The sequence below is a fragment of the Saccopteryx bilineata genome, chromosome 9, assembly GCF_036850765.1.
Source record: "Saccopteryx bilineata isolate mSacBil1 chromosome 9, mSacBil1_pri_phased_curated, whole genome shotgun sequence".
NCBI lineage: Eukaryota > Metazoa > Chordata > Mammalia > Chiroptera > Emballonuridae > Saccopteryx > Saccopteryx bilineata.
Genome location: NC_089498.1, coordinates 90,960,450 through 90,986,523, shown reverse-complemented (window position 1 = coordinate 90,986,523; position 26,074 = coordinate 90,960,450). Strand labels below are relative to the sequence as shown.

General features: G+C 45.2%; 2 protein-coding genes across 11 annotated transcripts in view; one reads left to right on the top strand and one right to left on the bottom strand.

Moving 5' to 3' along the window:
• Positions 1–787: 787 nt before the first annotated feature.
• On the bottom strand, positions 788–9,825 carry ZNF488 (zinc finger protein 488). 3 transcript variants are annotated; one of them, XM_066243649.1, is made up of 2 exons: positions 9,709–9,825; positions 788–2,056 (listed from the first exon to the last, which is right to left on the bottom strand). In XM_066243649.1, the coding sequence occupies exon 2, from the start codon at positions 1,893–1,895 to the stop codon at positions 921–923; it is 975 nt and encodes a 324-aa protein (XP_066099746.1). In that variant the 5' UTR covers positions 1,896–2,056; positions 9,709–9,825; the 3' UTR covers positions 788–920. The 3 variants fall into 3 exon arrangements, with proteins under 3 accessions (XP_066099746.1, XP_066099744.1, XP_066099745.1); XM_066243647.1 differs by lacking the exon at positions 9,709–9,825 and adding an exon at positions 8,998–9,116; XM_066243648.1 differs by lacking the exon at positions 9,709–9,825 and adding an exon at positions 8,959–9,007.
• The window catches only part of ANTXRL (ANTXR like), a 38,039-nt gene continuing 21,289 nt past the window's right edge, over positions 9,325–26,074 (top strand). For 7 of the 8 annotated variants that reach the window (XM_066243641.1, XM_066243638.1, XM_066243644.1 and 4 more), the window contains exons 1-3: positions 9,428–9,753; positions 23,783–23,854; positions 25,261–25,349. In XM_066243641.1, coding sequence (XP_066099738.1) covers positions 9,730–9,753; positions 23,783–23,854; positions 25,261–25,349 — 185 coding nt within the window. In that variant the 5' untranslated portion in view covers positions 9,428–9,729. The other variant, XM_066243642.1, reaches the window with a different exon arrangement.

Here is a 26,074-nt window from a genome sequence, read left to right as displayed (position 1 = left end):
ATGCAGATTGAACAATTATGTGTCAGTGTGCTGTGGAGCCTTAAGGTTCAAACCTTGTGAGGTGCCTTTTTCTGCCCTATATGGGACAGCAGGGGAGGGAGGCTCCTTGACGCTTCAGCCTGATGTGGGCACGGCCTGAGGGTAGATTCTGCCCCCACACAGCTCCCAAAGGGCCTGGCCTGCAGACTACTGCTAGTCTCCCTCAGGGAGAGCAGGGTCCTCCAAGCTCTGCTGTGACAGTGGAGCTGCAAGGAGTCCTCCTCCCCTTCCTGCCCACAGGCCCACTAGGGAGACACAGGCACTCCGGGTCTTTGCCACCCAGAGTTTGTTGTGTAACAACAGCCAACTACTCTAGATGATGATACTAAATATCACTTACACCATGACCACACTGTCCCACGTGCATGTTGGCCACAGTCTTCACATCTCCCTGACAACATGTCCCCTAGACAGGTGTCATTACCTCCATTTCGCGATAAGAAACTGAGATCCAGACAGTTAACACCACTTGTTCAAGGTCAGATCTAGTATAAAAAGGGGCCACGGCTCAACTCCAGTTTTGTCTGCCTCCAATGCCCCGTTTCCATGCCAAACTTGGCACCGTATGGATCCAAACGAACAGTGACAAGAGTAGGGGCTCCACTCTCGTAACACTTTGTGCCTAGTGGTCTCAGGACCCTGAGTGTGCAAAGTGCATCATTTTATTTCATGGTTTTATTTATTTAAAGATACATCACAGCCAGGGACTGATTTTTTTGTTTTTGTTTTTTTAATTATGACCAAACTCTTCATCCATACATTCCCATGCAGAAAGCCCTACAGACAACTACAAACAGCCTTCATAATGGGAGCTCCAGTGAGCCGTTCTTGCCTCCCATCCAGACCTCAGACACTGCACTCAGGAGTGTCATAGCCACCTGTTAACTGTGAGAAGTCATGTGTCGGGAGAGATGGTGGCGCTCGCGGAAGTACTCATGGCAAATGGGGCATGCGAGTGTCTCTTCTCTCAGTGGGTTAGAATATAGGCCAGGCTTTGCGTGTTCCTTTTTGTGGCGGGACCGCATATGAAAAACCAGATCAGACGTCAGGCGAAAGGAGAGGTTGCACTTTGCGCACCAGTTCTGGGTGGGCAGACCCAGGGACGTGGATGTGGGTGTCAGGAAGGCCCAAGAGGCTGTAGAGGAAGATGACAAGGGTGTGGGTATCTGAGCCATGGCATGCCTTAGCCACAACTTTGGGGCACCCAAGACAGCACTGAAGAGAGGGGCAGTTTGTGGCAGCATTGACAGGTTCCAGAAATCATCCACTGGAAGCCTGGCATTGGAAAGGCAACCCCAACAAGGGATGTCTACCACCTTGATGAGTCCCACCAGCTCCCCCAGGGCATCTGCAGTTCTGCCTCCCTGGAAGACAGAGGCTGACCCAGGTCTCCCTAATGGACACCTGGTTGGTTTGCTGAAGGCACTTCTCTGCTCCCTTCGGGCTCTACTGGACCATGCAGAGAAGACTGCGCTGTCAACTGGTTCCCTGGGGATGTCCTGGGTCAGCTTCTGGGAGCCAGGCTGGCCTGTAAGGTCATGGTGCTCCTTCCCCTGAGCCTGCCTGCCCTGCCATGTTTTCTTGAGCTGAGGCACCTCTATGAAGGCACTGTGCCCCTGTCCCCAGCACACCTTCTGGGCCAGTGGCTTTCCCAGTCTAAGCTTGCCTGGGGGCGTGGACAGTGCCAGTTTTGCACAGGCCTTCTCCTGGCCACTCCCACCAGCAGCAGCCTCAGAGTCCAGGTGGTTTGTTTTCTCCAGCAGGACAGGCTTGCCACCCCAGCTTTGCTCGGGTTCACTGAGCCACCCACTGTTTTCAGCTGAAGGACTCCGTGGAACCCCCTTCCCAGTAGCCATGTTGACTAGCAGGGCTGGGGGCAGCTGAGCAAGGTGGGCCTCCAACAGTTGCCGTCTTCAGGGCTTTGGCATTCTGGACGGCTCCGCCCAAGGAAGAGTCGTGAGACTGGACAGCCCCCTCCCCCCGATGGTTGGGCCAGCCACACTTGGACCACGGGATTCTGCAGAGAGAGGAAGCAGCGGGCAGTTTAGAAGGCACTGTTCACTCCTTGTTTGCATCCAAAGAACCCTGACTACGACAGACGCCGCAACTCAGCCTGTCCCAGAACTCTGTGCCGTTGGCTTTCACCTCCAGGACTCCATTAGGAAGGACTGCACAGTGCAGTGCCAAGCATTGTCTCCATACCTGCCAGGGCCCGGCAGTAGCAGCTGTGTAAGCAGAGCACATAAGACATCCACCAGCCAGTTCTGACTTTGTGGGCAGCTCTAAAATGTTCGCACGCTGATCTAGGGCAGTGTGCATTCCTGCTACACAGCATGCCAATCCCTCACTCCACCTCAGCCAAATCATCAGCAGTGCCAAGAACTTTAAGCACTTGGGAACAGGAGCTCCTGCAAGTATAGATGTCCAAAGAGATAATGGTGAAGCAATAAATACCCAGGCAAGACAGGGTGGGTCTGGGGCTGTGCCTGGGGAGAGGGGAGCGGGTAATCACCTCTCTATTTGGTCCTACCCTTAGAGCAGCGGTTCTCAAGCTGTGGGTCGTGACCCACAGGTTGAGAACCGCTGCCTTAGAGCAATGCGGTCTTTCCTGTTTCTACTCGCTGGAAATGCTAACACTCAGTTCTACACATTAATTTCCTTGCTTTTTTTCTGCTCACTTGGCAACTATAAACTTGTCCTCTGTGCCCATCTGCTGGGCATACTCAGGTGGTCCTGCTTCCATTTTGCTCCCGAGGCTTTAAAGGGAGATACATACTGGCCATATGTGAAGTGATACCAAGGAGGAGAGGGTGCCATCAGCCCTGCTAGGGAGATATTTATCCCTGCCTTTCCCTAATCAGTCCTGTCAGCAAGTTCTAGGAATTGGGAAAGCTACCTTTAAGTGCCCCACCTCAGTTGGTCAGCAGTACTGCTGGGCCACACTCAATGCAGTGCTCCATCCTCTCATCAGTAGAAAATAGTTATCCCTAGGCCCAGGAGGGCCTTGAGGAGTAGACAGGTGAGCTTTTCTACAGGTGCTTTCTCAAGCTTGTTACACATAAATACCATGTAGGCTGATGTCCGCTTCTTACTCATGCCCTGCCTCCTGCCCACATGGAGCAGGAAGCCCAGGCACCGTGCCCTCCCTCTCTGATCTCAACAGCTGGAGTCTGTGATAGGTGTGTCACACATATCACCTTCTACCATTTTCACCCTTTCTCACAGACAGGAGGGCATGAGTTTTGCTAAGTTGCTCATCCTGCCCCATGTTCCCTGCCAGTAGGAGGTACAGCCGGGGTTGAAACCCAACAGCCTGTCGTCAAAGCCTGCTTTGGTTGTATTACCCACATATACTCATAGTGCCCCTGGTAGTGAGTGCCAAGTCCAAACTGCTTCCAGGGGAGTCTGAGCCTTTCTCAACATCCTTCCCAACTTAATTCCTCAAAATGGATGCCCTGACATCACAAATTAGTGCCAGCCAAGGTTTCTTGAAGAGACAGAGGCAGCCATGCCATGCCAGTGAGTACCCCTCAACGGACCATCCCAGCTCTCTCAGCCTCAATTTCCCATCTATAAACCAAGGCTGGGCTAAATTACTTCGCAGTCCTTTCCGGATCTACCGGTGCATGGCTCTAACTGGAGTGGAGCCAATTCTCTCCATTTCTCAGAGTAGCTGGTTGGCTTGAAGCCCTATTACTGGGCTCCCATGAGCTCTACAAAGAAATACACACACGGTGTATTCCTACCCTCACACATGCATATACACTCACTCATATGTTTACACATATACATACACTTATACTCATACATATACACAAACTTGTATACTCATCTCTCCATCTCTCTCTCTCTCTCTCTCTTTCTCTTTCTCTGATAGTTCCCTAGATAATGACAGTTTAGAACTATAATGATGTCTTTCCCAACCCTGGGTAGGAGCCTTCTTGCTGTCCACCTGGTTCTGCTGCACCACGACACCCTCTGTAGACAGCCCAACTGGGCTACTTTCATAGCCCAGGCAACCTTAGCCAACCACTGCCATGTGGATCCTGCTGCCAGAGTGCCTTGAGCCACAGACGTGATAACCCACTTCTCAGCACTGAACTTCCGGACATGTGGCCTACCTGTAGGATGGAACATTTGCTTCTAGGATCTTTCATGGTATAAGAATAAAAGTCATTGTTTATGGACTGCATAAGTGTCTACATTCCAGAGACTTAATCACCTCACCTCATGGAATTTTCACAACCATCATATGAGGCAAGTTGTGTGTTTCAACCAAAGTGCATGTGTCTTCAATCTACCAAATAACATGTTGCTAAACTCCATGCTGCAGTACAGCTTTGGGGGACCACTGTGGATCTGAATTCTGCCTCCTGTTAGATATCCATCCAACTTCACCCTCCATCAAGGCTACAAGACAAATCTTAATAATGATAATGAGAAGGAGAAGAAGAAAAGGAGATGATATAAAAATAATATCGATAATAATGAGAAGGAGCAGAAGCAGGAAAAGGAGGAAGAAGAAAAAGAGTGAATGAATATGCTGACTCAGAATTTTGGCCTGACTCCCACCTACCTGAGAGGCACCTACCTCCTGCCTCAGTACTGCTGAGATAAGGTCATTCAGGCAAGTGCAAAGAATGTTCTACAAAATCAATCTAACCTCAGTCCACTCAGTCTGTATCAATCACCAAATCTAACTTCTCAAAATGGAAAAGGATGTGTGGCATGCCTGGTGCCCGTGGGCCCCTGCCTACTTTGAATACACATCTCTCCTTGTTCGTACATCCCCAGGCTTTTTTCCTGGGTCAACATTCAACTTTGAAGTCTCATCCAGCTACATGCACCTCTTTCATGTACCCCAACACCTCCCAGACGACCTCTGCTGATATGCGATGTCATCCTTGGGGTCACTCCATGCCCTGGCCAGTGAGTTCTGGTACAGGAGACCTCATGCACAGACCACATGCACTGTCTCACTCCTCCTTTCCTTCCTGGACCTACTGATATCCTTTAAAACTGGGGGATGGTTCTCTGTCCCTGGGCAAAGTGAAGCTGTTCCTTCCCATCTCTCCTCCCACAGACACCAGCTGTCCTGGTAGCCAATGGGTCTATGCATCTCTTGTTCCCAATCAGTATTAATGAACACTTTGTTATCCTCTGCTCTCTTCAACAGCCCAATTTATCCTGGAATGTCACCCCCTGGCACTATTTACTGGTCCTCATCACTCTCTATAATGTGTGTCCTAAGAAGGGATTTTTCTTGTTCTCTTTGGATCTTTCAATCTGAACTCAGTAACACACCCTCTGAGCCATGCAGACATCTTTCAGTACCACCCATCTTCTTTCTATTAAAAGAACCTGATTTCAATCTCAAACTCTCCAAGTGCTGAGCCCTTAGATTATGGGAATTACTAAGTGATGACCTTTGAAGCCACCTAAACCCGAGTTGCCAAGACAACAAGATGTCCAACCACATCCAGCCTTCCCTACCATGGGAATGCTTCTCCCTCAGGCTCTCAACTCTTCTGGGCCACCAACCAGGGTTCTACTGACCAACACAGGAAATGCTACACTCTGAGAAATGAAGCCTCACCCACCCAGTGGTGTTAAAAAAACATGTTTCTTTGTGTATTACCATTCCCAAGATAGTGAATGTAGACTCTAATCATTCATTCCTCTGCAGAACCCTGACCAAAATCTCCCATATTACTTCCTTTTCCATGTCATAACTGCAAAATTGCATGTAATCATTGAGCAAAGGCTCTTGGGTCAGATGCCTAGATCAAACCTGACTCTGCTCTTACTAAACCCGTGACCCTAGCAAGGTGCTGATCTTCTCTCTGCCTCTGTTTTCTCATTGCTAAAAAAGGATTACCTTGCTTCCCACTTCATTACCTGGTTGTAAAGATTAGATGGATTACTATATCTCAAGTACTAAAGAGCCTAGCTCAATAAACATGAGGCAGTCACAGTTTATCGATTTGTTAACACAGTAATGCAAAGAGTAAGAGTCAAAATCATGGCTGCCTGCCCTCTACTCTTGTGCACCCAGGGTCTAGTGCACAATAGTGTTTAATGAGTACACTTTCTTCCTGTTCCCTCCACTTAACAGGAGAAAGATCTGTTAGCAAACAACTGGGTGGCCTAATTTTCTTGAGCTATCCCTACCCTGAGTCAGCTAGCTAGCCTCCAGCAGTTTCAAGCTGCAGCTCAGAAATTAGACCTTATTTAGTGACACCACCAGCCAGAGTCATCCTATGTCTGCCTTCCTTTTCAGCTAAAACAAATGAAGGCAGAAAATATTTCCTGTGCTTCAACCCTTTGGTTCACTAAACCCTGAAGACGCTTCTCAGACCCTTATGGAAGGTTTCAGAAGATAATCATCTATCAGCCTCTTCTACCTATGGATTGTGAGATCCTGGGTTTTCCTGCAAAGAGAAACATACATGTTTTCTAGGCATATTCTTAACCCTGGAACCCTGAGAAAATTAAAAATCAAAGAGTTACCTAGCCTTCCCGGGAGGCTAGCCAGTGGTGCCATGGAGCTGGGGATAAGAGGGTGTCCAGGCCAGCTCCCACAGGCTCCATGTCCAGCTATGCCTACACCCCTCTAGCATCAATGCCTGCTGCATTCAAGGAAACCAAATGCAGGATTCCCAGGATGTAGTCAGCCATCAGGCCTATAATGAGGTCAGTTGGAGACCTAACTTGGCCATGTGGACTAATTCCAGTGGCTGCTGTCAGGGGAAATGTCCATCAGATTTCCCAGGCAGCAATACTAACAACAGTGTCATCTACTAGAAAAGATAGTAACAGCCTACTTAAAGAAAACAAAGCATTATATTTCAAAATAAAAAAAGTGTAGTTATCTGTTTTAAAGGGAAGTGGTCACTTCCTGGAGATATGAAAAATAAATCTAAACAAAGCACACATGATAATTCCACATAATTTGAAAAGCATCCATTTCACCCCACCTCATCCCAGAAATCTCATACATCAGAAGTCAGTGGTTAAAACAACTTAAAAGACAATTTGACTGCTCACTCAAGAAAATAGTCTCCCAAATCAATGCTCCATGCATACACTTATGAGTCTGTCCAACATTCTTTGATCTAAAATGAAAGATTCTTTCAATAATCACACCGCAACCTTCTTCCATCATATTTTATTTCTGTTCACTTCTGTGTGATTTATCTACTGACAAATATCCTTTTCTATATTTATTAAACAGTTAAATAAACTGAGTTATAAAAAATCATAATAAACTAAAACTGAAGGTTAAATTATTTATAAGAACCCAAAGCTTCAAATGTTAGGTGGTAATTAATAGCTTTACAAACAAACAAGTTTTCTTTTTACAACTTAGTGTGTGTGTGTGTGTGTGTGTGTGTGTAACTTAATTATATGTATATTTGAACATATAGCTATATATTTCCTAAAAATATCATTAAACAATGAAGTTATGTCTCTCTGACAAAATTAAATTTTAACAAATTCTATTTTATTCCTTAAAATGACTCAGATTTGTTTATCTATGTTTATTCATTTAGAATGTGTCTAAGACAATCTTTGATTTTAGATGAAGAATTTCTACCAGGGTCCTACACAAAACATTAATTTTAAATGTCAAAATAATTGTTATAAAATGTCTTATTCAACATTAATTATGTAAGTTGCCTGACCTGTGGTGGCTCAGTGGATAAAGCATCGACCTGGAAATGCTGAGGTCGCCGGTTCAAAACCCTGGGCTTGCCTGGTCAAGGCACATAAGGAGTTGATGCTTCCTGCTCCTCCCCCTTCTCTCTCTCTGTCTCTTTCTCTCTTCTCTCTCTCTCTCTCCCTCTCTCCTTTCTAAAATGAATAAATAAAATTTAAAAAAAAACCAAAAAAAAATTATGTAAGTTAATTTCTACACACCAGCTGCATTGGCAACTATATACACTGCTCACAAAAATTAGGGGAGATTTCAAAATGAATAAGAAACGATAAAATATTCCCTAATTTTTGTGAGCAGTATATTTTGAAAATATACAGTAAATTTCTTATTTTAAGTCTCACTAAAATGTTTTATATGCAAAGCCTTGACCTCCCTATTTATCTCCTCACAACTGAGCTCTGAATCCAACCTGTCTGTCCCCCCTTCCTAGCCTTGCACTTGCCCCACACAGTGGGGGTGGATGGCATGGGCCACAACATCCCCTAAATGTCCTTGCAAGGTTTAGCTTCATTAGGTGCCGTCTGTGCCTATTACTAAAGGCAAATATAAAGAAAAGAATTAAATCACTGCCTTGTCTCTAAAGCCAAGTGTTTCTTTTTCAGTTCACCCTGAAAACTCAGAGATTTGTAACTTGATCGTTTGAGTCTTTTCCCCACAATAGGCACTGAACAAGTTACATGCCCAGATCTCTGCAGAGAATCAGAGAAAGGATCTGGCACAGTGCACCTTCATTAGCTTAAAGTGCAGCACAACCCTGGCTACGAACAAGGGAGCACTTCAGGATGATTGAGTGCATGACCTGGTTGGCTGGATGAAGAGACGAAAAGAATTATAGAACAAAAAGTTAACCTAGGAGGAAAAGAATCCAAGGCAGATTTGTTGTGGGAAAGGGAGAGGGGCGGGGCCGGGGGAGGGGGGAGAGAAAGCGCCCGGGCATATGGGCCATGGGTAGCAAAGAAGAGGTAGACCAGAGAAAGTGAGAGAGATGAGAGAGAAAAACAGGAAAAGACAAAGAGACAAAGGACAGGAGACGGCGGCAGAGGGCAGGGATACAGGGTAGGGTGGCATTGGGGAAAAAAGAAGAGAGATGGAGAAAACAGATGGCAGAGGGAAAGGAGGAACCCGGCAGCCAAAGGCAGGACTAAAACACCCTGGGAAAGGCCAGTGGAAATTGGGAGAAACCCCGACCCCACACTCACTCGCGGCTCGATCCCTAGGGGCAAGATAGTGCGTATCACCTTGGCTGTCCGCGGCGCTGGGCACGCGCTGCAGTCCCGCCACCTCCAGGCAGAGCGCCGAGCCACCCAGGTAGCACCTGGCTTGGGAGCCGTGAGCGTGGGGGGACCCTCCTTCCCGCTACTCCTGCCTCGCGGAGGAAGACCCGGGCCACGCCCACTCGAGGGCCCACCCCGGCTTTCTCCAAGGATCGTGCCGGGCTGTGAACGCGCCGAGAGGGCGGAAACTGAACTGGCTTCCTGGGATTGCTGGCCCGAGCTCCGCACTCTGAGCGCGCTGCACCCCGGCTAGTGGCGGGACCTGGCCCTTCCAGAGGTTCGGCTCCGCGGTCCCGGCCCGCCGTCCCCGCTGCCTCGGCCTTTGCCTGGTGCCCGGCGGCTGTGGGACTGAGGACGCATCCTGGCTCCAGTCGCCCCCACGGTGAGTCCTGCCCCCGCTGCCCGTGGAGGTGGCGCCGGAACTTAACACTATTCACTCGCCTTGTGAGTTGCGACTTCTTTCTTGGGTCGGTGTGGGACCCAGGCGACAGCCAAGGATGTCAGCCTAGGCGGTCCGCGTTCTGTGCATGCGGGTCCTCTGGTTTTACCCAAAGACCCGATCGGTGCTGCTTACTTTCCTTCCGGCTCCCGCAGAGCAGCGGCTCCAGCCGCGCCTCTGTGGTGCCCCAGAACCTCCCAGGTCCCCTGGAGCTTTCCCTCTGCCCTTGGCCTCACCCAGGACTCCTCAGTTGCGAGATGAAAGCATCATGTCCAATAACGGTGAGTTCTGCGACCTCATAGAATGCAGAAGTGCTGAGAAGTTAACTACCTAACGAGGGTGGGATAAGTTAAGACTGGCAGGGGGAGGGAGGGCTTCTGACGGTGTGACACTCGTGCCAGTGTTTACAGCACTCTGAGCTTTGTTTTGCCTGTTAGGGAGGAGTGAGAGAAGGTGGGAGTAGAGTCTCAGAAAACCGGAATGGTTGCAGTGGCGGCCAAGTGTGTGAAGCACATCATGTGAGCCCAGTGGGGATGCAGAGCATATTAATTAGATTGGAGAAGTAGTGGGATTCAACTAGTTTAACAACTGGTTCTCTGCTCTAATGACCGTTTTAAGTATAAAAAAATGATATACTGAAAGGTAGTTTATTATTTCATTCATTTAATACTTAAATAACAATAAAATAGGTACACAAAACAAGATTATGCTATAAGAAATAGTTTAAAATATTAACAAAAAATATTAAATAATACCTGAAAAGAAACAATAAAACAGTTATGTAAGATATTTCCATATTGTTTCTTGATTGGTGTCCTCACTTGCAATGTTTTTCACTTATGAATGGAATGAACATTATTATAGGTGCTTAGAATACACTGTTGCACAGATGAACATTAAAAAACAGTAAGAAATGTAAATTTGTGTTTTCCACATTGATTACAAGTGCCATTTTAACCTTAGAGAGAACTCTGATTACAAGTGCCATTTTAACAATCAGTTCAACGACCTCAACAAAAAAATTGGTATCAGTTCTGCCAAACCTGTGCAAACTGGCTGAATTCTTCCACTGCTTACTCTTTTTTAACATTCATCTGTTCAACAGCGTATTCTAAATGCCCTTAGTAATGTTCATTCCGTCCATAGGTGAAAAAAATTTGATGGAACTATGCTTGTAAAATTTATTTATTTCATAAAAACTCATTATACCTTTGATGAAATATGATATTTTCATTCCCTCGTGTTTGTTACTTCAATAAACAATCATTTAACGTAAAGAGAAAAAGTGCCAAACAACCAGGGGGTGACAAGCTGTCACTGGATATACCTTAAATAAGAGTTTGTTTGTTTTTCTTGTTGTTTTGTTTTGTTTGTTGTTCTTCAGATATGATTTAATATATTTTTATTAATATTTTAAAACTTATAATCTAGTTTTGTATATCTCTTTTATTATTCTTATTTAAGTATTAAATGCATGAAATAATAAACTACTTTTTAGTATTTCATTTTTTTATACTTAAAACGATCATTAGGGCAGAGAAACGGTTGTTAAATTATTTGAATCCCCTACTGGTTTTTAGCATACATCACTTTTCATTTCAGCTTACTTCAGCTTAAATGGTTGAAGTATTCAGAAAAGGCTGTTTTGCTGTTTGTTTTTGGTTTGCTTGCATATGTTACCAAGCATGAGAGCCACATCAACCTACTGGCCTCCTTGTTTAAATACTTTAGCAATTCCTCCCCTTTGTTCATCATCCCCTACATGAGGCAATGTCCAACAATTTGGTGTTAACACACTCTCAGTGACCATTAAAACAAGAAAATAAGTCAAAATAAACTGGTTGAGGTATTTCTGAAGGCTTTTTACAGCCCCAGTCTGAGTTGTTGAAGCACTTTTCACTCCGTTTCTATGCTCCTGTTTCCACGGGGCAGAGACAAGCCATCTCCCCTCAGCCCTCTCTGAATTTCTGGTCCACAGAACCTGTGGGCATAGTATCATGGTTCTTATTTATGTCACTAGGATGGGGGTCACTTCTTTTGCAACAGTAGATACCTGGAAGGTCCCTAGTGCACAAAGGACTGGCATCTTGTATGACCGTTCCCTTCTGGATCCTTCACCCCTGGGTGACCTCCGGGTCTATATGAATGACCATGACAGCTCTCCGGTCTCCCAATTCCTTGACCACCTCACCTGTGGTGAAGTCCTCATCTAAGTCACATCAGCTGCCCTCTTTCAGGTTATAAAAGGCAGTTGTTTCTTGAGAACCCTGATGACCGTCTGTGAGGGTTTGGGATAAAGGACAAAGGACAAAGGAAGGCCTCCTCTCACTGCCCCTCCAAAGATGCCTGACTCCCTAGTGGGTTGCCAATAGACTGGACACTGAGCAGAGATACAGGTCACAAAGGCACCATGCCAACCTTCATGTCCATCTTAACAACAGGGCATTCTGCCTCCATGATGTGGGGAAAGGGCTGAGCTGGTGGTAGAGGCCCTCGCTCCAAAGTTAGATTCTGGCCTCCTCTGCTTAAAGGGCAGATACCAGGCAGAGGCTCACAGGGTGCCTTGCTGAAAGGGCAGAGGGGTCATGGCCCCATGGCAGGCAGAGGCAGTGAAGATTGTGGCCTAGAGTAACCTGAAGTGGCCCGGCATCCAGTGGGTTTGAGGTGACAGCCCCAGAAATGGGGATTGATGACCCCAGGGTGCTGGGCCCCGTGCTCTTCTTGCTGCTGGTGTTGCCTCCCCACCTGCTGAGTGCAGGGAGCTTCAGGCGCAGCATGCTGGGCTGGAGATATGTGAAGCACCACCTCAGACAAGCGTGGAAAGGCTTCGACCAGACTGCCGGTTACCACAGACGCCAGAGAGACATTAAGAACCAAACATGCGATGGTGCCTTCGACCTCTACTTTCTGGTGGACGTGTGAGTGGCCTGTTTTAGGGAGTCCCTTTGGGCACTATTGTCCCCAGGGTCACTGCTGGCAGGAAGTGCTATAAGGGGACTCCAGCCTCTGAGAGTAGAGAGGCAGGGTCAGTCTCGTCAAAACAAAGCAACAAGGTCCTGGTGGCCTTCTTATTCCAAAGCAGAAGGGATGCCCCAGGCTTAGAGCCCTCAGAGCTGGTTTTCTGTTTTTGTTGTTCTTGTTTTTGTTTTTTGGGGTTTGCTTTTTCTGTAAGAAAATAAAGACAAACCAGAGGATTTCTCAATGACTCTCAGTCCTCTATCAGCTTGGCCAAGATCCGTGACCCCCCTACGTGTTCCTGTACTGCTAGAGGGACAGGTGACTGCTAGGGCTTCCTCTCAGCAGTTGTTAGAAAGAAGCTCACTGTGGGATGTTTGTTTTTCCCAAATGACTTCAATTTTTACTGGGCCCAGAGCATAGGGGCTCATCACAGTGTCACTACTTAGAAAGTTCTTTCCTTTGCTGCTGCTGAGTGTTTTGTTTGTTTCTTCAACCTCATGGCGACCCATGGTGCAGTTTGTGTTCCCTTTGAGAACAGTGTGGCCTGTGGGGGCGTGTCCCTGGGATGTTGGGCTGTGCACAGGTCACCTCTGGCCCTCCAAGCAGGAATGTGAGGGGTGGGGCTGTCGGCTTAAAGAGATTGCCTCGGTTCCATTTTCAAGCCCTCTGCTGTGCTGAGAACACATATTATTACTCAATGGTGACTGTGACATGACAGCCAGTAGTATCGTTGAAGCTCTGGACAGTTCCCAGGGCCTGTCACTGAGCCTCTGCCACCCTCAAAGCAATCCTGAGATTTAGACTACAAGGGTGTTTCCACATACGATCATCTGGGAAGGGGCCGGCTCCTATAGGTGGAGTTATGTAACCCATAGGCTGGTGGTGGCCCCAGGATTAGGACTTCCTGGGCTGCCTCAATCCTGCATCCCATGTTGTACTGCGATGGCTCCACCAGTTCTCCCAAGAGACTAATGATTGGGGGGAAAGTGAGGAAGATGGGAGGAGAGAGGACCAGCCTACCAGCTTCTGAGCAAAGTCAGCAGAGCTGGGAGCCACCCTGCCCACCAGAAGAGAAGGCCATCATCACTCTCCACAGAGGGACATCTAAGATGCTCTGGACAGGTCTTTTTTTTTTAGAAATAAATTTTTATTAATTTTAATGGGGTGACATAAATAAATCAGGGTACACATATTCAAAGAAAACATGTCCAGGTTATCTTGTCATTCAATTATGTTGCATACCCATCACCCAAAGTCAGATTGTCCTCCGTCACCTTCTATCTAGTCTTCTTTGTGCCCCTCCCTCTCCCCATCTCCCTCCTCCCCCCGCCCCTGTAACCACCACACTCCCGTCCATGTCTCTTAGTCTCATCCTTATGTCCCACCAATGTATGGAATCCTGCAGTTCCCGGTTTTTTCCGACCCACCCACTTTACTCCATACAATATTATCAAGATCCCACCATTCTGTTGTAAATGATCCGATGTCATCATTCTTATGCTGAACAGTACACCACGGTGTATATGCACCGCATCCTCTCCATCCAGCCTTCTATTTTTTTTTTTTTTTACAGTGATTAAAGCCTTTAAGCAAACTCTTGGCCAATACAGCAAGAATCCATACCTGGACAAGTCTTGACTGGTTGATCATTCTTACAGACAAAGGGTGATGATTCCCATTGGATATTGGGTTTGTGGATAAGCGGTTGGTGGGGAACTTTAAGCCTATTTGGATCGGTCTCTTTAGAGAGTGGTAGCGACCCTAAGGAGTCCTCCAACATGCCTTCCTGTTACAGCGTTCCTGCCCACAACCCCAGTCTCTAATTTTAGGACCAGAACGGGCATAGCTCAACCCTGAGATGAATGAGAAAGAACCCTGGGCATGGGAGGTACACGTGAAATGATATGAGTTTCACTTATTATGTGACAGGCAATGTCTTAACCCCTTGGGGCCTCCCAAAAGCTTGAGGAAATAAGTTCTATTTCCTTATAATAGCATAACAAAAGTGAGCCAGGGGAAGCTCTGTTTTATGTTCTCAATCAAAGTAATTTTGCTGGAAAACATTGAAGTGGATTCCTGGTAAGGGTAACCTTACTTCTCGCCCTCTCATCCTCCCAAGCCCACACCTTGCCCTTTGGCTTTTTAAGAGCTGGGCGTCAGCCCAGGCTGTTCTGACCACAGCTGGCTGCATTTGTAGCTCCATATCAAGGGCATGGACTGGAAGACTGGAGGCCAGAGGAGACAGGTGAGCAACTCAAGTCCCCTGGACTCCTTGTCAGGCTCCAGGACAGAGACTGTCCACATCACCCTGCGCACTGTCAGTCTTGACATGTGCCATTCCTCGGGCAGGGCAGACTCCTGCTGGATTCTGCAACTGCAAGGAAGTGCTGCGGCATCCCAGAAAGTGCCCTAACATGTCCATTTCACAGCGCCCAGCCATCAGTGAGGCGTGTGTCCAGAGCATGGCTGCAGTGGGCCAGTCAAAGAGGAGTAATACCAGGCTACATTTGATCAAAGTTGTTAGGAACACTCAATGACAGGACCCAGGAGCAAGGTTTTAGCAGACATGATGTGGGAAGAATTCATAGAATTATATGCATGGTTGTACCTTAAACAGTTGAGATATCTGGGAAACGCTGCTTTGCTGTTCGTTTTTGGTTTGTGTATGTAGGTTGCTAAGCAATCTAGAGGCCTGTTGGCCTAAGGGTGACCTTGTTTTAAAACATGTCTGTATAGGAGCCTATATAGAGATTGTCTCTGAAGTTTATATTAAGTCATCAGCTTCCGTTTGCAGGGCTTTGGGTGGGAAAAGAGTTTTTTTCATAGTGATGTCAAGTCAGAAGGGTGGAAGAAAATTGGAAACATTAGTTTGGAGAGTTGTAACCAGATCTTGGAAGAAACTAGAATTTAGGCTTCAGTCCATCTTACACAAGGATAACAAAATCTCAGGACAGTGACAAGACTAGAATCCGCTATCTGCTACGGTGTGGTAGAGTTTTCCACAACAACATAATTTTCTCTCTATGGTTACCGCAATATCTAGCAAAAGTGATCACAGCAAGAGTAACTTGTTTGTAAAATAAGTCTAGTCTCATTAAACTTGGCCTGATTATTTATATAAGTGCAGCAAGAATAGTCATATCAAGTACATTCTTGAATATGCTCTCTCTGTAAAAGCTTTGGCGATAGCTATGGTGTGACCATGAAGTCTGCCTTGGTAAAACTTAAAACTGGTCATTAATAATCTCAGATGAGATTTTTAAAAGCTATTTTAAGCTAAAAGGACAAACCAAAAATTTCCCAATTTTATCATGCTACAAGAAAAACCAATTTTTATTGAACTTGTACCAATACTGATATTGTCAGAAAAATAAGTCAATAAGAATTTCTGAATATTAGAGGGCTCTGAGAGAGAAACTGATGACTATTTCATTTTTCTTTACAAATGTTTCCACTAATGAATTGCTGTAAATTATGGATAAATTTAAAGAAAGGAAGAAAATATTCCTTAAGTCTGGTGAAAAGACATAGAAGAACCAGAAATGTTTCAAATAGAGTCATGAAAATTATAATTATTCTCATCAGTTCATTCTGATCTCATGTAAGTCATTTTAAGCCAATGTCTGATCTTTAAGTAGCAGGTAGAGTTCAGATCATTGCCACCCAGTTCAGTTGTATGACCTAAAACCTACCAAAATTGTGTACTTGTCGGAGTTGTATCCATGTATCCTTTTGAAGAATAAGGACTTTTCAAAGTGGCCAAGGTTAAAAATCTGATGAGAGTACATTACAATGTAATTTACAAGAAAATTTATTTTAACATATAACTTTTTACAATAATTAAATTTATGACTTTAACATCATAAGCCATATTAGAGCTCTAAAAATTTTACAAACATTCTGTAACACATATGAACAACCTACATAAAGAAGGTTTAGTATTAGTTCTTACTGGACAATGCTTACTGTGTAATTTAACATATCAAATAAACCTAATTTCTTGACTATCTCTCTTTATAAGAACAGAACAAATTTTTGAGGGTATTCCAGAATCTCTGAAAAATTCAGAAGTTCATTAAAGGTCAAAAGACTTCATTTAGAATTTGATTATGGGAAATTTGTAAAATAATATCAAAAGTTATAAGCACCTTATTAAGTATGATCTTGGTTACATATTCATTCTAAGAGACAAAGAGCTCTGAGGCAAACACAGAGAGCTGGATAGTTGTGAAACACCTTCATTCTTACAGAAAACCTCAGCTCTTTAATACAGACTTTGTTCTCCCAGGTAGCAAGGACCCAGCAAAGCACAAGGAATGATTTTGGTAAGACATAAAATATTTGCTTTCCAGGTAGATTATCCAAAACTAAGGAAAACCTTTAATACTCTCTAAAGACCAGACTAAAAGTCCAACAAAACTTTGTCTTTTTTACAAATAAGAGAGAATTATCTGTTAACTTTGCAATTTAATATTGATATTAAAGCCTATAGTATCACCTTTATAATAAGTGTATTCAATTTTAGCAAACTCTACCATGTAATTTTCCTTCCCCAACCTTCTTGTGTTCTATTTTCATTTAGCTTTTGCCCTTTATCCCCCTTTCTCATTCTGAAACAACTAGTTATTCTACTTATGGAGAAAATCACAGATGCATTTTCATACCTCATATATTTTCATGCCAAAAACACATCCTATTCCCCCTTATATAGAATTGTTTTTCTTATTATTTCTAGCAGTTTTAATTATATACATTGATTAAAATTATTAACCCTCAGAAATCTTAATTTCTAGTGAAAACTAAGAAGGGAGTAGTTACGAACTTTTACACCATAATTCTGTACATTGGTAGTTTTTAAAATACACAACATAACTTCTAGAATTATACTTTTCCTCATAGTAAATTATTCAATAGACTCAGAACATGTTCACAAATCCAAATACCTTTAATTCCTCTATAATAGGAAGGCAAAAGTAGATAGTTTAGTGGTTAATATTTTTGTACTTTATCTTTTTTGGGAGTTGTTTGGAAAAGACAGTATCTTGTGGGCAATCTTTTGACCCCCACACAGCCATCTAAGAATAGACTGTGTACCTGGAACACTGCTTTAGAAACAATTAAAGAGAGCATACTAGGTGCTTACCTCCCTCCATGGCTACATCAAAATTACATCTAAGTTATGCAACAAAACTCTCGACAACTACCTGAACTCTAGCTGAACAGAAGCCCTGTAACTAAGGATGAAGCAGTCACAGCAAGAATGGTGGGAGGGGTGGAGACATGAAACAGACTAGTCTCATGCTCACATGAGCTGGTTAAATATCAGCAGGACTATCTGGGCTGCGGAGGTCCCCCCTGAGCGGCGAGGGGTCGCAGCCTCACACCATTGCTAGGAAGAGGAGTCTCCATATCAGCTGAGTGTACAAATCAGCAGGGAATCGGTCTGAGTAAGAGGAGGACTGCTGGAGTCCCAGGTGTTCTCCTTAAATGGCCTGAGCACAAACTCGTTCGCTCATACTTACTCACTCCACATGTCGGACAGGGACAGCAGCTCAAAAACCACAAGAGATATGCAGGGAGGACCTGAGCTGTCTGATGAGGCACAAAACGGCAGATTTGTCCAGGAGGTGTCACTGTACGGAGCCTGTGGGTACAGACAGCAAAAAACTGAGTCTTCACTAACCAGGCTAACACCACACTCACCCCGCCCTGTTGATTGTCTGAGCCGCTACCCTGCCCCACTTGTGGGAACCACAGAAGCACTTGCACTGACTATTCCTCAGAAATGGTCAGCAAGCTCAGGCCATGCTTTGGACTTTTCTAAAAACTTGTAACTGTCCACAAACCTCAAACAGTAGCTAGTTTCTGCATGCATTATGCCACTTGCTAAGTGACTCCATTCAGATGATTTGGCAGCCGGCCTTGGTTCACAGCAAAACCACTGTCATGCACCTCCAAGCTCACCACAAGCAGCCTTCAACGGAAGGTTATTTCTAACTCCTATCATGTGGACCCAGGCCAGACACAAATAGCAACTGACCATGGAATGCATCAGAGTGTCTCCCAAGAGGCCCCAGAACAACCAACCCGCCCTGTGCTTGGCTTCAGACCACACCAGAGTACCAACCAATTAGTGCCATACACGGAACGGGTGGACTCAGCAGGCACAAAATCCCAGTAAAGTGATTTCTACTCCATGGCATCACCTCAAACACACGGTAGCTTCTCTACTATAGTCATGGCCACTCTTCACAGCCAGTCAGTCTGAAGGACAGTCCTTGTCCCAGTAGAGCCCAAGCTCAACGTCGATCAGGCATCCCTGATTCAACTTCCCCGTGCAGTGGGACACTCCTGCTTATCAGCACGGCTGGCAGCCTCCCCGAGACTACTCCTGGGGCGGCTATGAGGATGCTACTAATAAGTGCCAATGCTAACGGCCACCGGAGGAAAGACACAACAGACACACAGAGTTAGTTTCAAGGATCACACAGGCAATTTATTACTCACAAATCCTTTTGGTGTGCCTGGGTACAGCTTAAGGGGGCCCAGTCAGCGTGCTCCTCTCAGCTGTCTTTGGTCAGAGCTCAGAGCAGCGTGGAGACAATTCACGTTCATGTTGGAGTCTGGGCGACTAAATCGGGGGGCCCCTCAGCTTTAGTACCTTTTCTGGCCAACGCCTTCTAACAGGTGTCAATCTACAGGATTATCACCTCAAACCGCCTTTTTGGAAGTTCCTTACAGGGAACCCCTTTAATGTTAATCTACTAAAATGTTACATCTAACCGCTTTTTAATATGTTGTTATTTATGTTAACTTACAAAGTTATGACATCAAGCCACTTCTTATCTATGTATAACTTCACACACACTAACTGGGCCCTACTTGAAAATCAGAGTCTGTTTATCACATCTGCACACACTATATTAGCTCCTATCCAGATGGCATAACTTTAATTTTCTTAATTAATTTTAATATTATATCTTAATTACTTTTATGTATCTTCCACATTTTTGTTTTTTATATTTCTATATATTTAATTACTATAACATTATATTACTACAACAGTCCTACTCACCGATGTTCCAACAGCAATCAAAACTGAATGACAACAGTAAAGCACACACAACACGCACAGGGGACAGACCTACAGCACCCAGCTCAGGTGAACAAGGAGCCTGTGCCACGAGGCTCCACAGCACACCTACTACATCAGGCCACTCTTCCAAGACTGAGATACTGAGCAGCTCTGCCTAGTACGCAGAAGGAAACACAGAGATACTTCCCAAATGAGGAGACAAAGAAATATGTCCCACCTGAAGGAACAGGGTGAAAAAAGAACCGAACAAAATAATAAAAAAATGGAAGCAAGCCATCTGTGAGAGACAGAGTTCAAACCATTCGTTTCAATGATGCTCAGTGTACTTAGAAGAAAGAATAGATGATCTCAGTGAGGACTTCAATAACAACAACAGAAGAAAAGTACAAAACATAAAAAGAATGCGTCAGAAATAAAAAATACAGTAACTCAAATACTAAATAGACTGGATGGATCAACAGAATAACAGAAGAAGCAGAGGAAGAAAACCAATTTGGTAGACAAAGTAGAAGAAAATATCAAACCAAAACAGAAAAATGGGAAAATAAGCTGAGGGTAGTTTAGGGGACCTCTGGGACACTATCAAACCTAACAACATTCGCATTCTAGGAATACCAGAAGAAGAAAATAGAGAACAAGTGATTGAAAACCTATCTGGGCCCTGGCCGGTTGGCTCAGCGGTAGAGCGTCGACCTGGCGTGCGGGGGACCCGGGTTCTATTCCCGGCCAGGGCACATAGGAGAAGCACCCATTTGCTTCTCCACCCCCCCCCCTTCCTCTCTGTCTCTCTCTTCCCCTCCCGCAGCCGAGGCTCCATTGGAGCAAAGATGGCTCGGGCGCTGGGGATGGCTCCTTGGCCTCTGCCCCAGGCGCTAGAGTGGCTCTGGTCGCGGCAGAGCGACACCCCGGAGGGGCAGAGCGTCGCCCCTGATAGGCGTGCCAGGTGGATCCCGGTCGGGCGCATGTGGGAGTCTGTCTGACTGTCTCTCCTCGTTTCCAGCTTCATAAAAATACAAAAAAAAAAAAAAGAAAACCTATCTGAAGAAATCATGACTATAAACGCCCTGAACTTGATGAAGAAAATAGACATATATGTCCGGGAAGTACAGAAGTTTCAAAACAAATTGAACCTAAAGAGGCCCACACCCAAGAATAACATAAGTAAGATGCCAGAAGTTCAAGAGAGAGACCCCTAAAAACAGCAAGAGAAAGACAATTAGTTACCTACAGGGAAGTGCTTATAAGATTGTCAGCTGATTTCTCAAAAGAAACTTTACTGGCATAAATATTCAAAGGACCTATAAACAAGTATCCACTATGCAGCAAGGCTATCATATAGAGTCAAAGATAAAGACCTTCCCAAACAAGGAAAAGCTCAAGGAGTTCATCACTACCAAACCAGTATTACAAGAGATGTTAAAGCAACTCCTTTAAGAGGAAGAACAAAAAGACCGAATATGTGAATAATACAATGAAAATAACTACATACCAATCAATATGAAATTGCTTTAATTGGAGATGGATTAAATGCCCCCATCAAAAGACATATGAATGGATAAGCCCTATAATATATTTATGTTGTCTACTAGAGACATACTTCAAATCAAAAGACATACACACCCTGAAAGTAAAGGGATAAAAACGGTTATGAAAAAGGACCGGGTAGAAATACTTTTTTAACTGGCATTTATTGGGGTGACCCTGGTTAATAAAATTAAACAGCTTTCAGGTGCACAATTCTACAACATATTTCTGTACACCTATTGTGTGTTCACCACCCCGCCCAAAGTGAAGTCTCTGTCCACCGCCATTTCTTCCCCCACCATTTTCCCAGCAGTCACCTCGCTATTGTTTGTCTAAGTGAAATTTTCTCTTTTTTCGGAGGGGGGGGGATAATCTGTTGCTCAATCTCTCCATCCCCTTCACCCAAATCCCCACCCCCAACAGTTGTCAGCCTACTTTCTATCTTTGAGTCTGTCTAATTTGCTTGTTAGTTTATTTTGTTCATTAGACTCCACAAGTCAGTAAAATCATATGGTATTGGTTGTTCTCTCACTGGTTTATTCCACTTAGCATAATGCTCTCTAGGTCCATGCGTGCTGTCATAAAAGATCAGATTTTATGTCTGATGGCTGAGTAGTATTCCATGTGTTCATGTACCACAGCTCTTTTATCCAGTTTTCTACTGGAGGACACTCGGGGCTGCTTGCTAATCTGGGCTATTATGAACAATGCTGCAGTGAATATAAGTGTGCATATATTCTTTTTAACCACTGTTTTGGGTTTCTTTGCATAAGTTTCCAGAAGTGGAATCTCTACGTCATAAGGCAGTTTCACTTTTAATTTTTTGAGATAACTCCACACTGCTTTCCACACTGGCTGCACCAACCTGCATTCCCACCAGCAGTGCATGAAGTTTCCCTTTTCTCCACATCCTTGCCAACACTTGTTTGTGATTTGTCAATGAGCACCATCTGACAGGTGTGAGGTGGTATCTCATGGTGGTTTTAATCTGCATTTCTCTGATGATTAGTGACATTATGCATCTTTTCCTATGTCTATTAGCTGTGTGTATGTCCTCTTTGGAGAAATGTCTATTCAGGTCCTCTGCCCATTTTTAATTGTATTTTTTGCTGTGTGTGTTGAGTTTTTCATAAGTTTTTATAAATTTTGGATGTTAACCCCTTATAAGATGTATTAGCAAAATATGTTCTCCCATTCAGTGGCTGTCTTCTAGTTTTGACGGTGGTTTCCTTTGCCGTGCAAAAACATTTTAGTTTGACGCAGTCCAGTTTGTTCATTTCTTTTGTCCCCTTGCCCAAGGAGATATATGAGAAAAAATATTGTTATGAGAAGTGTTTGAGATTTTACTGCCTCATACCTCATTTACCCCTAGACCTTTTATGGTTTTGAGTCTAATGTTTAAGGTTTTAATCCATTTTGATTTATTCTTGTGTATGGTGGAAGAAGGGTATTTGTTTTGCATTTTTTCTGTATTTGTCCAATTTTCCCAGAACCATTTACTAACAGACAACCTGTACCCTATCTTATGTTTTTGCCTCCTTTGTCAAATATTAATTGACAAAATAGGCATGGGTTGATTTCTGGGCTCTCCACTCTGTTCCATTGATCTGTGTCCGTTTTCGTGTTGTTTAAATTACTATGGCCTCACAGTTTAGTTTTATGTAATGTAGCCTAGTTTCTTCAACTTAGTTTTTTATTCTCAAGACTGCTGTGTCTATTCAGGGTATTTTGTAGTTTCATAAAGTTTCTGGAATATTTCTTCTCATTTTGTGAAATACATCATTGTATTTTTATGGAAATTGCCTTGAATCCCTAGATTGCTTTGGGTAGTATGGACAGTTTAATGTTAATTCTTTCTATTCATGAACACGCATTTTTTCTTCATTGTTTTATATTTTGAAAATACAGGCCTTTTACATTGTGTTTAAATATATTCCTAGTCGCTGTTTCTTTTTCTGCTATTTTTTTAAACAATAGTAAACAAGATTGTGTTCTTAGTTTCCCTTTCTGAAGGTAGCTTTGCAAAGACTGAATTTTGGCCAAGTAGGTCTCATGTACCTGCTTCCTTCCTAGACAGAGGGGGTCCTCACCCCACACCCTCCCTCTTTCTCACTCTGCATGTAGGGAGTAAAGTGCAAGCAATGGCCACGATGACCTGAAGGCAGGAACAGGAGAGGCGTGCAGGTCAGGCCATGATGAGCGCAGGACGGGAATGTCATGCCCGTGCCCTCCCATGATAGCTGGCAGTAGTGGTGGGGAAGGCCCCTCATGTCCACAGTGCCTCAGCTCTGTGGACTGATCAGTAGCAAGAAGAGAAATAAAATGGTTTACTAGCCATGCTCCCTAACCTCAGGCCAGGGACCCCTTATCGGGGTGTCAGTAAGCAGAGGAAAAGGAAAGCCAACATATCAGAATCAGAATGCATTTTTCAGTCAATATATCCTCCCTGATTCTCATCAAACAGTCCCATCCCACATGACCAATCTTCCAGGTTTTCCACCAAAGTCCTCACCCACAAGCACACAGGTCGGATGGGTACCATCCCCTTAGCTCACATTGATGAAAGACACTGCAGGGTGAACTGGTGAGGCCACTGAGGGTGTGTGCCCGACATCAGCTACATGAGGTATAAAGGAGACGACTACAGGGCCTGCCAGACGGGAGGGAGGCAGAAACCTGCCCACTCCGTGGATTTGCATCGTCCCTCTAACTCAGGTCTTTACTGCTTTCAGGTCAGACAGCGTGAAGAACAGCTGGGAGGACACGTACAAATACGTGGAAGAGCTGGTGAAGAAGCACACAAAGTACGCTGGGGGTTTTCCTCTCACAGGCAGAGGACACAGCTGTTAGACTCAGTGGGCGTGGGAGTCCGGTGGGTCAGGAGCACAGAGCCCAGACGGTGTTGGAAGCAGGAAGGAAGGACTGGTCACACTGCTTCCACCAGGTCTTGCAGCTCCTCATGGATCCTCCCCAGAGGTCATGCCGTGATACAAGGGACACAGTCTGCCCTTGAACACTTAACACATTAGGAAACACCAACACCAGTTTCCAAGTCACTAAACAGAGTTAAATGATGGCAAGGGACAAAGGAAAAGGGCAGACAACTTACATGGCAACTTAAGGAAAATGCAAGACTCCTAGAAAGACCAGGGATAACCTCAGACATGACGTGGAAATTTGAACTAAGTCTAGGATAACAAAATATTCTGGACAACAGGACCACCCCGGAGGCTTCCTGTAGAGCAAGTGGTCAGCTTGGCTGGAGAGTGAGGTTAACTCAGAGGAGGGCTGGGAGAAGAGGTTGGACGGACACCTTAGGACTAAGGTCATCGAGGCTCAGATGCCAGGCTCGGATTTTCTGCTGTGGACAGTAGGGAGCAGCAGATGACTATTGACCAGGGGTTCAAAATGCTGAAGGTTGTCCTTACTTGGGGTGATAAACACACAATAAAATATACAGATGTAATATAGAATTGTACACCTAGAACTATATAATTTTATTAGCTAATGTCACCACATTAATTCAAAAAAATATTTTTAACTTTCTGAAAAATAGACAAAAAGAGTTCACAATGAAAAAAAAAGTGATCAAAGTTATAATCTATAGAAAAAGTCTGTTAATTGTGACTAACTTGATTTGGAACAAGAGCCAGGAACTGTAGTGTGCAGAGGTAGAACTTAAGGTAGACATTTAGCTACAAGATAATGAGGAGTGAGGCCAGGTATGGGAAGACTGGGATATAATAAATGGATCTCAAGAACGACATTAATTTCTTGGAGATAAAAAAGACCGAGGAAGACGAGTGAGGAAGAAAGGGCTTTGAAGGTCTAAAGAACTTTACAGTAGTAGAGACAAATATGGGAGGGTCCAACATGCTGGACCCCTAGGAGTCTATGTCCCTAGGGGCATATGTCCGATGTGCATGCCTCTGTGTGCGTGCGTGTGTGTATGTGTGCGTGTGTGTGCGTGTGTTTCGCATGTGTACGGCTGTGGGAGACTTTTGGCTGTTAGGAGCACAGGACTGCAGCAGGGTGCTAGCCAGGCTCTCTGTTTCAAAAAAAGACAATCAAGTTCTCAGGATCTTTCACTAAAGTTATAGGAACGCCAGGGGTTTGGGAAATGTGTCTCAAAGTGGGAGAGTTGGGGTGGGAGCAGGGTAGCTGTCCCCCACCCGCTCTCTGGCTGCTCATTAGCATCATTTTGAACCAGGAGTGCTTCCTCCCCAGCCCAAAGCTGCGGATCTCCTTCATCACCTACGCCACACATGGGAAAACAGTCATGAAGCTCACCTCAGACAGGTGAGTGTTTAACTGCGCAACACAGGCCCAGTGGGCCGGGCTGAGAGGAGAGCCGGGAATGAGGGGTTCCCTGAGACTGCAGTGGGGGATGCTGGTGTGCAGGCTGGACGAGGCCCCCCAGTGCTCAACCCGGCCCGCAGCTCCCTTCACAGAAGGAAGGGAAGTTGAGGTTTTGTGTGTGCTTATGGTTTGTGTGGGAGAAAGGCCTGAGTGGGACTCAGGTGGATAAAGCAAGCCCACATGGAGGGGCCCTCAGGGTGGCAGAGAGAGTGGTAATGGGGCCTGAGCTTGGATCTGGTGGGAGACTGACTCTGGGAAAGAGGGGACCACCGCCTCCCCCAACACACGGGGTTCAGGGCGCCACCGGGACAGCTGTGAGGAGGCTCCGGGGTACCCGCCGAGACCACTCGGGAGGGTAGAAACAGTGCAGTCTTCAAGGAAGCAGGGTGTCAGGAGTGGCCTAGGCCTCGGGTGAAGGCAAAGCTGTGCAATCCTGTGTGAGGGTGGGACAGTCGACAGAGACAGAGCCGAGTGCTTGCTGAGGGCCCCAGGAGCCTGCTGCTCCTTCCACGAGCAGGCCTGGGAGGAGGGCTGGACCAGCAGCCCCACTGAGAGCCACAAAAAGAGCAGAGCCTCGTGAGCTGGGTCCTGCACTGGACGCTGGGGAGGGTGGAGGTTCCAGCATATCTGGATGCTGGGGACACAACAAAAATCCTCCAAAGTGT

What these genes read in the sequence shown, in the direction of transcription:
- ZNF488 (XM_066243649.1), bottom strand. Translation starts at nt 1,895, where the DNA reads ATGGCTACTGGGAAGGGGGTTCCACGGAGTCCTTCAGCTGAAAACAGT.